This window comes from Microchirus variegatus, assembly GCF_963457635.1.
Source record: "Microchirus variegatus genome assembly, chromosome: 22".
NCBI classification, from domain to species: domain Eukaryota; kingdom Metazoa; phylum Chordata; class Actinopteri; order Pleuronectiformes; family Soleidae; genus Microchirus; species Microchirus variegatus.
This window is the reverse complement of record NC_139823.1, coordinates 13,794,965-13,806,505: the sequence shown is the minus strand read 5'-3', so window position 1 is coordinate 13,806,505 and position 11,541 is coordinate 13,794,965. Positions and strand designations below refer to the sequence as shown.

At 41.7% G+C, this 11,541-nt stretch overlaps 1 protein-coding gene across 1 annotated transcript; it reads right to left on the bottom strand.

Annotated features, from left to right (window-relative positions):
- Window positions 1–5,738: 5,738 nt before the first annotated feature.
- Window positions 5,739–7,885, bottom strand: twist2. The gene is made up of 2 exons (XM_083908292.1): window positions 7,339–7,885; window positions 5,739–5,851 (listed from the first exon to the last, which is right to left on the bottom strand). The coding sequence occupies exon 1, from the start codon at window positions 7,871–7,873 to the stop codon at window positions 7,373–7,375; it is 501 nt and encodes a 166-aa protein (XP_083764418.1). The 5' UTR covers window positions 7,874–7,885; the 3' UTR covers window positions 5,739–5,851; window positions 7,339–7,372.
- Window positions 7,886–11,541: the final 3,656 nt, after the last annotated feature.

Below are 11,541 nucleotides of genomic sequence, written 5' to 3'. Positions count from 1 at the left end.
CATACGATCGGGGACTCTGAACCCTCAAATGACCTGGGGGCCAATGAGCATCTCGTCTGGTCAAGAGTTGGCCGAGATAGAGCAAAAAAAAAGTGGGAAAACAACAATATAAGATATGTATCATGATATTAGACAGAATTTAAAAATAAAAGTGCTTGTTTTGATGTAAACTTGCGTAAACATCATATTTATGATGCACAAAAACAGAGAAATAAATAGAAAATTTAGCAAATAATGAGGAGGAGGATAAGTAATTGAAACAGCTTATATTTAATATTAATTTAATGTTGAGTGGATGCAAAAAGAAACGTTTCATGTTTTCTTATAGCTGCAGTGAAGACAAATGATGAAGCCAGTGACTTGCGTCATAAAACTCTCTCTCTTACTCCAATACAGAGCCAGGAAAAAGACCCAAAGCAATGATTGTTAAACGCCTGACCTAACTCTCTGAATATCTGGCAGAGAGGAATCGATTCAGCCTCCATCTGGAAGATTAATGAGCGCAGATTATTGCTGATAGCCCTTGTTTGTTTGCGGATGCAATGAGCCGTAAATACCGTGGAGCTATTTCCCCGTCTTTGTCGATGAGAAGCTCGTCTGAGCCGCCTGATTATTGTTTGGCAGACGTCGGTGACACCGCAGTGGTGAATGTGTACACTTTATTATTGTGAGAGCAGAGCAGATTCACCAGAGGAGGAAAGATGAGGGAAACTGAGCCATTTATAAACTGTTGTTATCATCCATTGTGCATCTCTTTCTCTCTCAGTGTGTGTGTGTGTGTGTGTGTTTGATGAGACCAGATGGACTGTGGACAACGCCAAAAGACATGTGCTCAGCGGCTCGACGCCAAGAGCCGACTTACACTCGCAAACACACTTTCACAGCGACGCTCACCTCACCAGAGGAAGTGTGCGCTCACACACTCTCCCCACGTTCACTTACAGTCGTAGTAAACGTGTAAATATGTTGTTTATTCCCTGTGAAATGAGCAAAGCAAGCTTTCTCTTTCTGTCTTTTCTCGGTCGTGGACGACTCCCAAGTCACACATCCGAAAGCATCTGCACAAACATGGATTTATGTCACAGCTTTTGCTCAACTCTTGTCTGCCAGGACTCTGACTGATTGTCCTTGTGTGTGTGTGTGTGTGTGTGTGTGATGACAGGGATTCCATGCAGTGGAATGTGAAGACAGTGTGACAGATCACACTTTGTTCTCATCATGGTAAACGCAAACCAAATATTCAAGATCTTTGTTTTGCAGCATGAAAGTCCGCACCGCTCAGATGAATGAATACGTGTTTTCTAATTCGTCTGCTTTACAAACTCTTCCACAGAGTCCAGAGAGAAACCACTGATGACAGAGACGGAGGTGAGAGGATGCCGTCTACAGCGGCTTTCACTCATTAAAGACAAGAAAAGTCTTTAATAAAGGTAAGAAGATTTTTGAAGACGGGTTTAGCTCACACTCGTGTGACAAAAAAAGAGTTTGAGGAAGAAGAAAACCTAAAATTAAGCAGATGAAGAAGAAGTTAGCATCAAAACTCTAAAGTCTATGGACCCAGGAGTGAATACTGACATTCCCATTGGTCATAATACTTGTTTAAACTGATTTTTGACCAGTGCTAATTGGGGTATAATTGATCTTTCTTTATTGGATCATCAGATCCTGAACCAACAGGAGTTCTAGCACTTTTCTAGTCTTGATTCTACCACTGAAAGCTGCTTTAAGCCAGGAACACACGATCGGGGATAATCTGGCCCTTTTCCAAAAATCCTGAGTGCCTTCCAGTTTAAGACCGATCTGAACAGATTATCTGGCCAAATGATGGTGTAAGTGTGAGGGTTTAACAGACGCGATAGAGTCCTGCAATAACCAATGAGAGCGAGTTTACCTGGAAACGGATGTTGCGTACTTTGGTTTAGAACCGTTGATTCCGTCTGCTCGGCCATGACTTCATCCACAGTTCGTTTTTTTTTTTTTAACGTTTCTCGGCTCAAAACATCGCACAATGTCTGTTTATATTCTGAAGTCTCGCTAAATCACGCGAGATTCGGCGAGAGCCCTCATAATCGTCGTTTAGTTGTGTGGTCCTGGATCGTCTAGTCTGTGCTTTCTCTGGATTAAAACGTTGGAAATCGGTCACAGAGTTTGTGGTCTGCCACGTTTTTTTGTTTTTTTTTTAAATCAAGGAAACAGCCATCAGCATGTAAACTAGCGTTGCCAGGGAATCGAACCCACAACCTTCAAGGTAAAGGACAACTCGCTCTACCACTGAGCTAATATCGTAGACTAGTATTATTTTCTTGTCTGCAGCAAAATGCTGAGATGAGTTTGTTTGGATTCTGTTATTCTGGGAAATATCTCCTAACACGTCATTCTTCCTGAAAAATCTTTTGAATTTGAAGAAACCGGGTAGTTCTCCACTCTCCCACCACCAGTTTGGAAAAAATCTTTGAATTTGTGAATGACCTGAACTCGTGATGCTCTTTTCACTGCAGCTGCAATAAGCAGCGCTCACAGTGAGAATGTACAAGTGTGCCAACCCAGCTTCAAGAAAAAAAAGGAAAGAAAAAGTGCAGCCTGAGGCGTGATGAAAATGTGACGGTGTCCGTGTGTGCGCGCATCAAAAGACTCAGGGTTGGGCTTTGATTAAACAATGAAATGAAGGGAAGGTGGATACGAGTTGCAGAAACAGGCCAGAAAAACTCTGCTAATTCCCCCCTTTTTTTTTTTTTCTTCCATCCAGGCAAACCTTGACGGCCAAGGTTCTGCCAGGTTCCTCTGGGAGAGATCTCACTCTCTCTGTGTGCGAGATATTACTGTAGTTAGTCTTGTTCTGTGAGTTTGGATACTGGAGTTTAAAAACACCAAAGTTGTACTAAACTCAGCAAGTTTTATATTTGTGTGCATTGAGAAAAATATGTGTTTTAATCACCTATAAAACTCTATTTACATTTGATAACATGGGAATTCTTGGCAGAATATCATTATTTTCGGTTCAGTTTGGATTCTTATGGGCATAAAACAATCCCGTAATCTACTAATTTAAACACGGATATCATTAAATCATAGTTATTCTCTTTAATTTGCCTCATTTCTTCAGGAAATGTTTACATCACACTGTGAGACCTAAACCAGGGAAGATCAATATGTTTTTTTGAAGTTTGACTAATGCCATGAACACACACACACACACACACACGGAGGAAGTTCAGTCACACCGAGTGGTATGAGACTAACCTTGGATTTTTTTTCTTTTTCTTTTATTGAACCAGACGAACACAGAATACCGTTTGAGGCACACACACACAGAGCGTAAAAAACCCCTCACTTTATTCCCGTTTTACTGCAAATTAAAGTTTTGTAGCTTTTTCCGTCTGATTTTACGGGAAACATCTGGATCCTTCGCACCGCTGGAGCAGTGGCCCCCGGGTGGTTCTGTATGTGCTGCTCAGCTGGTGAGGGCCCGGGATAATGAGCAGGTATCAAACGGGCCGAGGCAGGGGCCGTCCTACAGGGGCTGTCCTACAGGGGCTGGGACCACCACAGAGAGTGTGTGCCCAGAAAAGTGACATTTGTGCATCCAGGACTAGGGACTGTGGCACAATATTGTCATATTTATCCAGCATGTGTAAATGGAAGGCGGTGACACTTTTACACCAGAAAAATGAATCGGTACAAGATAAAGGAGTCAACTTTCATATCATGAGCCGCCAAAGAATAAAGAAGTACAAGAATAGAGGGTGTTTTTATCCACAAATAGGTGTCCTGCCTCCTGCCTGACAATCCATCTGTTGATTTTCTCGATTATTTACCTAAAATAGTGGAATATGTCGATCAGCTGCGTTGTCAAATGTCTCGTTTGTCAGTTTTTGAGGAGCAAAGAAACAATAGAACATAAAAAATAGCCTTATTTTAACACATTTTCAAAGCTAAAATCACAGAAATTGCTCAACTGTTGTGTAGACTCCTATGACGTGTGTGTGAACACTGACAAATCACTGCGTCACCTTTCACAGCACACACACACAGAGGCTGTCTCCATGGACTATATTTATACTCCTACACGTGTTCTGTGTAATAATTCTATTTTTACATTTACATGTTATAAAGCACGTTACGACTCCTCTGTAAGAGCTCAACTCTTCTGTCCAAAGAAAACAGATTTTTGACTGATTTATTGACGATGATCTGCTCCGTAAAAAAGAGGGAAAAGTGTGTCACGGCTCTTGTGTCCATGTGAAAGTCACTTGTCGTGCTTTGTTCGCTCAGAATCCACAGAGACTCTCAGAGTCACAATGAGCTCCTTTCACTGTTTAGATTGCATCTAAGCAAAGTCTGGGGAAGAGGAGGAGGGGGGGAACAAAAACGAGATGTAAACACTTTGAATGTTTGAGCAGTGACTTTGAGATTCAAAGGTTTTTTTTTTTTCTGCCTCGCTGGTCTATGGTCTGTTTGTTTAATGTCGCTTTATTTCTGCTGCTGCTGCTGCTGCAGGTCTTATCTGCTCGGCTCGACTCTGCAGCTCCTGCTCGTTAAAAAGCCCAGAGGCCATTTGAAATGATGACTCGTTATTTAGGCGGACAAGCGTTTTATAAGCCCCCAGTTTTGAAACTGGCTCGAGTTTCCTTCACTGTTAATGAAGCTGTGCTTTTACGGCCTTTTTATTTAAGTCGGCGTTTTCTTTCCATGACAAAGAGGAAAGAGAAGAGAAGAGAAGGGGCGACTTGTTACACCCTGTACTGGGATTAATATGCTGTTTTATATACACATACATATACATATATATGTATGTATGTAGCAGCATATTGAAGATTTGGAAGTTTACAGAAACTTTTATGAGGGGACTTCCATTGTTTTTTGTTAGTTTAATTTGCATGTTGCATTGTTTTTGAAACATGTTTTTAATATGCATTTTGCATTTTTGTTTGTTTTATTATATATATATATATATATGTGTGTGTGCATGTGTGTGTTCAATTTGCATGTTGCATATTTGTTGCTTTTTTCTGTTTTTATACATAGGTTTAATTGTGTTGCATTTTGCATTGTTTATGTTTGTTTTGCTATTGGTTTAAATAAGTAAATAAATACATATATACACACATATATATACGTATATATACATATATATATAGTATACACACACATATATATATATATACATTATACACACAAAACAAGAAAGTAAAACCCACATAATTCCCTTTGGAACAAAAAATGATAATAATAGGCCGAGTATATTTAGTTCAAAAATATGTGTTTTAATAAATAAGCAAGAACAAAAAAAAAAAATGGTAAGAAATTGTACATTGGACGGAGTTTGGCAGACTTGCTGAAGAAAGAAAGTCGGTGTAAAGTAAATCCATGCAGGAATGACTCTGAAATTGCATTGGTCCCTTTGACAAGCTACACTTACACAGACACAGGTATGTACAATGTGGATTCAGTCATTATATATAATATATATATAATATATATATTTATATTTATACTTTGGTTTAAAGTCTTTTTTTTGAAAACAACAACAAAATAAATCTCCTTCTTTAAAAAAACAAAACAAAAAAAAACACTATGTAAGGATGGCTTTGCCTGAAATACACACCGTGGATATTATGCCCTCTCTCTCTCTCTCTCTCTCTCTCTCTCTCTCTCTCTCTCTCTCTCTCTTGCCTCAGTCACCCTAGAAATTCATCCACACACACGCGCACACATGCACACTCACACACTCACACAACCACACACGCTCCTTCACGCAGGACTTGGTAGTCGTGGGTTTCTCCGCCAAGCCTTTGAGGTCTATGGGTTCTTCATTTATTACCTTTGGTCTTCATACTTAGAAGTAAACAGTCTGTGAGGGAGAGAAAAAACACACTGTGAGTGGAGGGAGACACAAATACTACATATATATATTTATATATATACACACATATGTATATGTGTATATATATATATGTTCTGGCCTCAGCGTGGGAAGTCATTAATAAATCAGTGATTATCCACTGAGTGAAACCACATGGCAACACTAACGTGTTTGAGAGTGAGAGAATCCACGTGCAGAGGAGTCACTGTTACATTTTAACAAAGCTATTTTTGTTTGTTTTCTTCCACAGAACAACAACAACAAACCGCGAGAGTTCACCGAGGTCACGACCTGTCACGTTTCCAGTGTGAGTGAAATTTAATTTGTATTTTTATATTATTTTACCACTTTCGTACATAAGAATTAAACACTTTTAGTGTTTGTTTGTTTTGTTTTAATCATTGTATTCAAGTAAAAAAAAAAAAAAAACACCTTCAAAAATCACTCACACAAACAAACTAACTCCAGAGTCTGTTTATAAATAAACAACAAAGCCTCGTTCTTCTGTAAACAACATGTCAGGCCCGTGAGAAATAAACAAACTCAGCCTCTGCTATTTTATTTATTTATTTATCTATGTTATTTATCTTATTTTTAATCTGAAAATGCCCCCTGACATTTTTTTGTTTTTATCTGTGTTTTATTCTAACAAAATTTTTTCCTCATAACTGAGCATAACAAATGAAAATAAATATATATATATTTTTTTAAACCCAGTTGTGTCAGTCAGTGCCACACAGACTCTTCTCCTCTCGTCTGTGAATCCACATGAAAAAAAACCCTCTGAGCCGCGCGTTAATACGAGCCTGTGTTTTTATTGCCTTGCACTGGCTTGAACTTTCATATCCAGCCGAGCTGCCCATTCCTGCGGTGTCCACACAGGAAAGCGCTCTATTGTGGATGTAAATTATCCGTGGTGGCACGACACAGCTGCGCGTTGATGCGGCCTGGTGGGCTCTCTTTTCTTTTTTAAACCCACCTCGTTATAAAACACTATTGGAAGTTTGTGAGTTTTTTTAAAAAAAAGGAGAGTTTTCTTTTAATTCCCAACATAAATAAGCCCTTACATCTCCTGCGTCATTGGATCCATTTGGATAATTGATCAGGTGAAAAAACAGCATCTGGATAAAGACGCTGAAAAGATGCTGAGGCCTTTTTTTTAGTCAAATGTTCTAAATGTGACAACAGAGCAGTATAAACATGTATGTGCAGTAACACGTGGCTGAAACATCACTTCACAACAAGGCACCTTTTTTTTGCAGATACTTTACGCGCAAAAGTGCACGAAACGGTGCGTAAAATCCACAGAATTCAGCTTTTAACCTGCAACTGTGTCCGTGCAACATCAGACTGTTTATTTATTTATCTGTTTAATATTTGTCTAAAGATTAGTGCCTTGTTTTTTGTTTAGTTATGTTGTTTGTTTTGGTCCAAACCAACAAAATACCATCTCCTGTCAGTACTGTGGTACCCACCGCTTTGGCATAAGTCAGTGAAGGTCTCTTGGTGCTAGTGGGTCGCGGACATTGACCAAGCGCCCTCCATCCTCCACACAGAGAAGGCGTAACTGAGTCTCTCGTGCGCCACATAGCTGCAGCTGGACATCTTGCTGTCCATCTCGTCGCTCTGCAGCACCTGACAGAGGAAGTCGATGTATCTGGAGGCGAGTTTCAGCGTCTGTATCTTGCTCAGTTTGTCCGAGGGCAGCGTGGGGATGATTTTGCGCAAAGACGCGAAGGCCTCGTTCAGAGACTGAGTCCGTTGCCTCTCGCGGACGTTCGCGAGCACCCGCTGGTTCTGCAGCTCCTCGTACGACTGCGTGCTGCTCGGGCTCGGCTTCTTGCCGCGCTTGAGCGGACCCGGGCTGCTGCTGCCGCCGCTGCTGTCCTCGCTGGACTTTTTACTGTGCCTCCTCTTGCTCGCGAAGCGCTTCTGCTGCCTGTCCAGCTCCTCCTCGCTGGTCACCAGACTATCCGCAGGGGACGCCGGGGAGCTGGAGCCCTCTTCCATTTCTTTCTTGAAGAAATGCAGGGATAGAGAGGAAAAAACGCTGTCCACCGTCGAAGCCGTGGTTACAGGAATGTAAAGATATCCGTAAAGATGAGGAGGGAATTCTCTCTTGAAGGTGGCCCACAACACTCTCTCTCGCTCTCTCGTGCGCGCTTCTCGTTGCTGCTTTTCTTTCTGGAGCGTTTGGCACACGCGTCTCCCTCTCCTGCAGGAAGTTTTTTCCCCCTTCAAACTTTTTTGGGAAACTTTATCCCAGTTTGAGATGCTAAATAGTTTTGAGGGTGGAAGGGGAGGGGTTTTGAGGGCGGAGGTGGGAGCCAGTGAGTGTGCGTCCTGCTCCGCTAATAAGCAGGAGGGGAGCAGTCATGGTTTCATGTGTCTGGATTATGAGCGAGAAGAGGATTTACAGGGAAAAATCAACGAGAAAGAAAGTGTTTCCTCTTCTGTTTGGTTTTGTTTTCCTCCTCTTGTTAGCGCCATTAGACCATGATGGACAATGTTTATTTTCACTTGGATCAGACAATGTCGAAGTAAACATTATATGTATGTGCATATATATATATAATGTTTATTGTACTTGTAATATTTGACATACAATATTTGACATACATTGGGTACAAGTAAAAGGGTTATGGTTAAAATATGTTAAAAATATGTTTAAAATACACATTTTCTTTTCTATTTTTCTCGTCAATCATCACTGATTAATCTTAATAGAATATATAGTTGTTTCTAAAACTGAATTAATATTTTTTTTACAATTATTTTATAATTACAATTAATATTCTTACAATTTTAACAACCCTATAAGAGAGATTAAACCCAATCCTTTAATCCCTGTAACGAATCCCATTTTTTGTGCGTAACGACAGTTCAGTCTGAGCCAATAAAACCATCAAGTTGACTTCTGAGTTAAATCCATTTTAGTCTTGGGAGAATCGAGTGTTGCTCTCTAAAGGCCTTTTATAATCCAGGTACAGTAAACACACGCACGCTCTCTCTGTCTGTTCCCCTCTCTGTGGAGCGCCTTTTACGCACACGTTGAACGGGGCCGCCCGGGCCCGAAATCCATCCACTTGATGTGTAATCGAATCAAGGCCCCGTTCTCTCTCACAGCTCCTCTAATGTGGAAGTCAAACAGGAAGGAGGCTTAAACTAACCGAGGAGAGCGCTCTGGTTTCTGTGGATACCTCCAGCGGACGCGCGCGCGCGCCCTCCATGCGTTTTGTCAGCGGTCCACTCTCTTCATCTGTCATGTCACGGTTTCCTCGCGCACAGCGGCGCACAGGTGGCTCAGATTATCGCGCGCCGAATTTTTTTTTTTTCGTCCAAATCAGCTGAGTGACCTCTGGAGATCTCTGCGGCTCTATACTGTACTGTTTATAGGCGTTTCTGTGGCCAAACGCGTGGTGTTATTTAAACCAGTAGTCACTTTAGTTTTATTTAAATGAGAAGAAAGAGAATAAGTGATTCTCTCTGTGGGAACTCTAAAATCACAGCAGTGGAAGAATAATCTGACAACAAAACATGTCACCCAGATTCACTCTCTAAAACACGATATTGCACGATGTTCCTGGACTTATCAAGGAAACAAGGCCTCACTTGTTCATGTGACTCTGTCATTAATCAAATTGCGCTGAATAATTGCCGCTTATTAGGGAGGCAATTTTGCTCATTTACACTATAGTGGAGCAGGCTTTAGTTCACCGTGGAGTGTGTTTGAAAAGAATCAAAGCTCAGCATCTCAAACACGGTGAGGCCATGTTATGTGCGGGGGTTAACACATCCGGGGAGACTGGTCACTGTAAATGAGCTGGAAACTGCACAACATGGTTTTAAACCCATGAGTGCTCTCCTGGTATTGGGACACATCCTGGTTTTTCCCCTTTGGCCGACGGCGAGGCCGTGGTCTGCTTTGTGTTGTCGGCCTCCTCTGGTAATGGTGACTGTCATTCTGCTTTTAAGTCAGACCCTGGTGCGACTCAGCAGCCTGTACTGTAGGTCGAGTTCATACAAGCTCTGTATGAAGATGGTAATGTTTCACACATGGACGTATGAAAGCAGGGCAGTGCAGAGCACACACACACACACACATGCTGCACACTTTGCCTGATTATGCCCTCTGACCTTCCCTCTTCTCCTTGGCTCAGCTGCAGAAAGCCAACACACACACACACACACACACACACACACGCCCAGGGGAGGCTCACAGAGAAACAGAGCCTGATCCTGCACAGCGTCTCTGAGGTAAGATTCACTTGTACACACTTCACAAGAAGAAGGAGGGGAGGAAAAAGAGCGAGAGCAAACCCCCCCCCCCCCAATCCACGACTTTTCCACCCACTGTAAGTGCTGTGGGCGATGATAATCAGCCTTTCAAAATAAAAGGCAAGCAATGAATGATGAGTACGACTTATAATTTAGAAAAACATCAATAGCCGAACATATACTTTAGCTTAATATTCACTTTTCTCATTCAATTATGTAGGATATAAGATTGAGATTTTCTCATTTTAAACAAAATGATCAATTTTTTATAAAGACAGACGAGCTAACCGCCGCACTGCGACGTTAAACCGAGACAGCATGCAAACAGGTCGAAGTATGATTGAAAACACAAAGAGGCACCCATGAAAAGTGAATTCTCCTGCTCAGAAAAACCCCCTCAGCATTGAAAGATTAAATGTTTCTTGACCCCCTGAACTGCAGCTGCATACACACACATGCTCCCTATACATCATGGTCTGATAGTATTGCCTGACAGAGCAGTATTCCTGAATGTTACAACCCCAAATTGGACCGAATTATCACGTTGACGTCGCGGGTTAGCTTTCCATATTAACGATGGGTCGGTGGGTGTCACGTGACCTCTGACTGGACTCCACCCACAGCTTCCACTGCTCCGTTTAGTGCACATGTGTCAAACTCAAGGCCCGGGGGCCAGATGTGGCCCACAAGTGATTAATTGGTCTTAAAAATATGTGTTAAAATAGGTCTATGCTGCTTTAAGGCGTGCGTTGACCATAAACTACATTTCCCACAATGCATGGCAATTGTGTTACCCGCAAAGTGACAGCAATGCCACTAGATCGCAGTGTATCATTGTATATGCGTCATGCGGCGAGTGAAATTGAATAAGTAATAAATACAGAAAGTTATTTAGCAATATTTTACGGCGTTGTTACGTTTATTTTACTTTATATTTAGTTACATTTATTCTGTATGACAGCTGGCCCTTTGAGGGTAACCTGATGTGGCCCCCAGTGAAAATGAGTTTGACACACCTGGTTTAGTGGATCGGCGATAAAAATGGGTGATAGCAGTCTACTGGGCCTAATAGTAGGCAAGTAGTCCCAAGCCCGGATAAACTGGAGGGTTATTTCAGAAGAAACATCCGGCGTAAAAAACCTCTGCCAAAATCAAAGAGAAGGAGCAGATGGAATCCCCCCCCCCCCCCCCACAAAAAAACCCCTTAATATTGATATTGAGGAAGATGATATCACTATGTCTGGTTGTCCATGTTAATCTCACCCAACACTCATTACAGTCAAGAGGAAAATTAGTCACTGCGGCTCCTGCTTGAACTCAAGAGAGGTGACATGGAAGCAAAAGAGAAGACGTGAGTGTGTGTGTGTGTGTGTGTGTGTGGTGTATGATCGGCCTCTCAC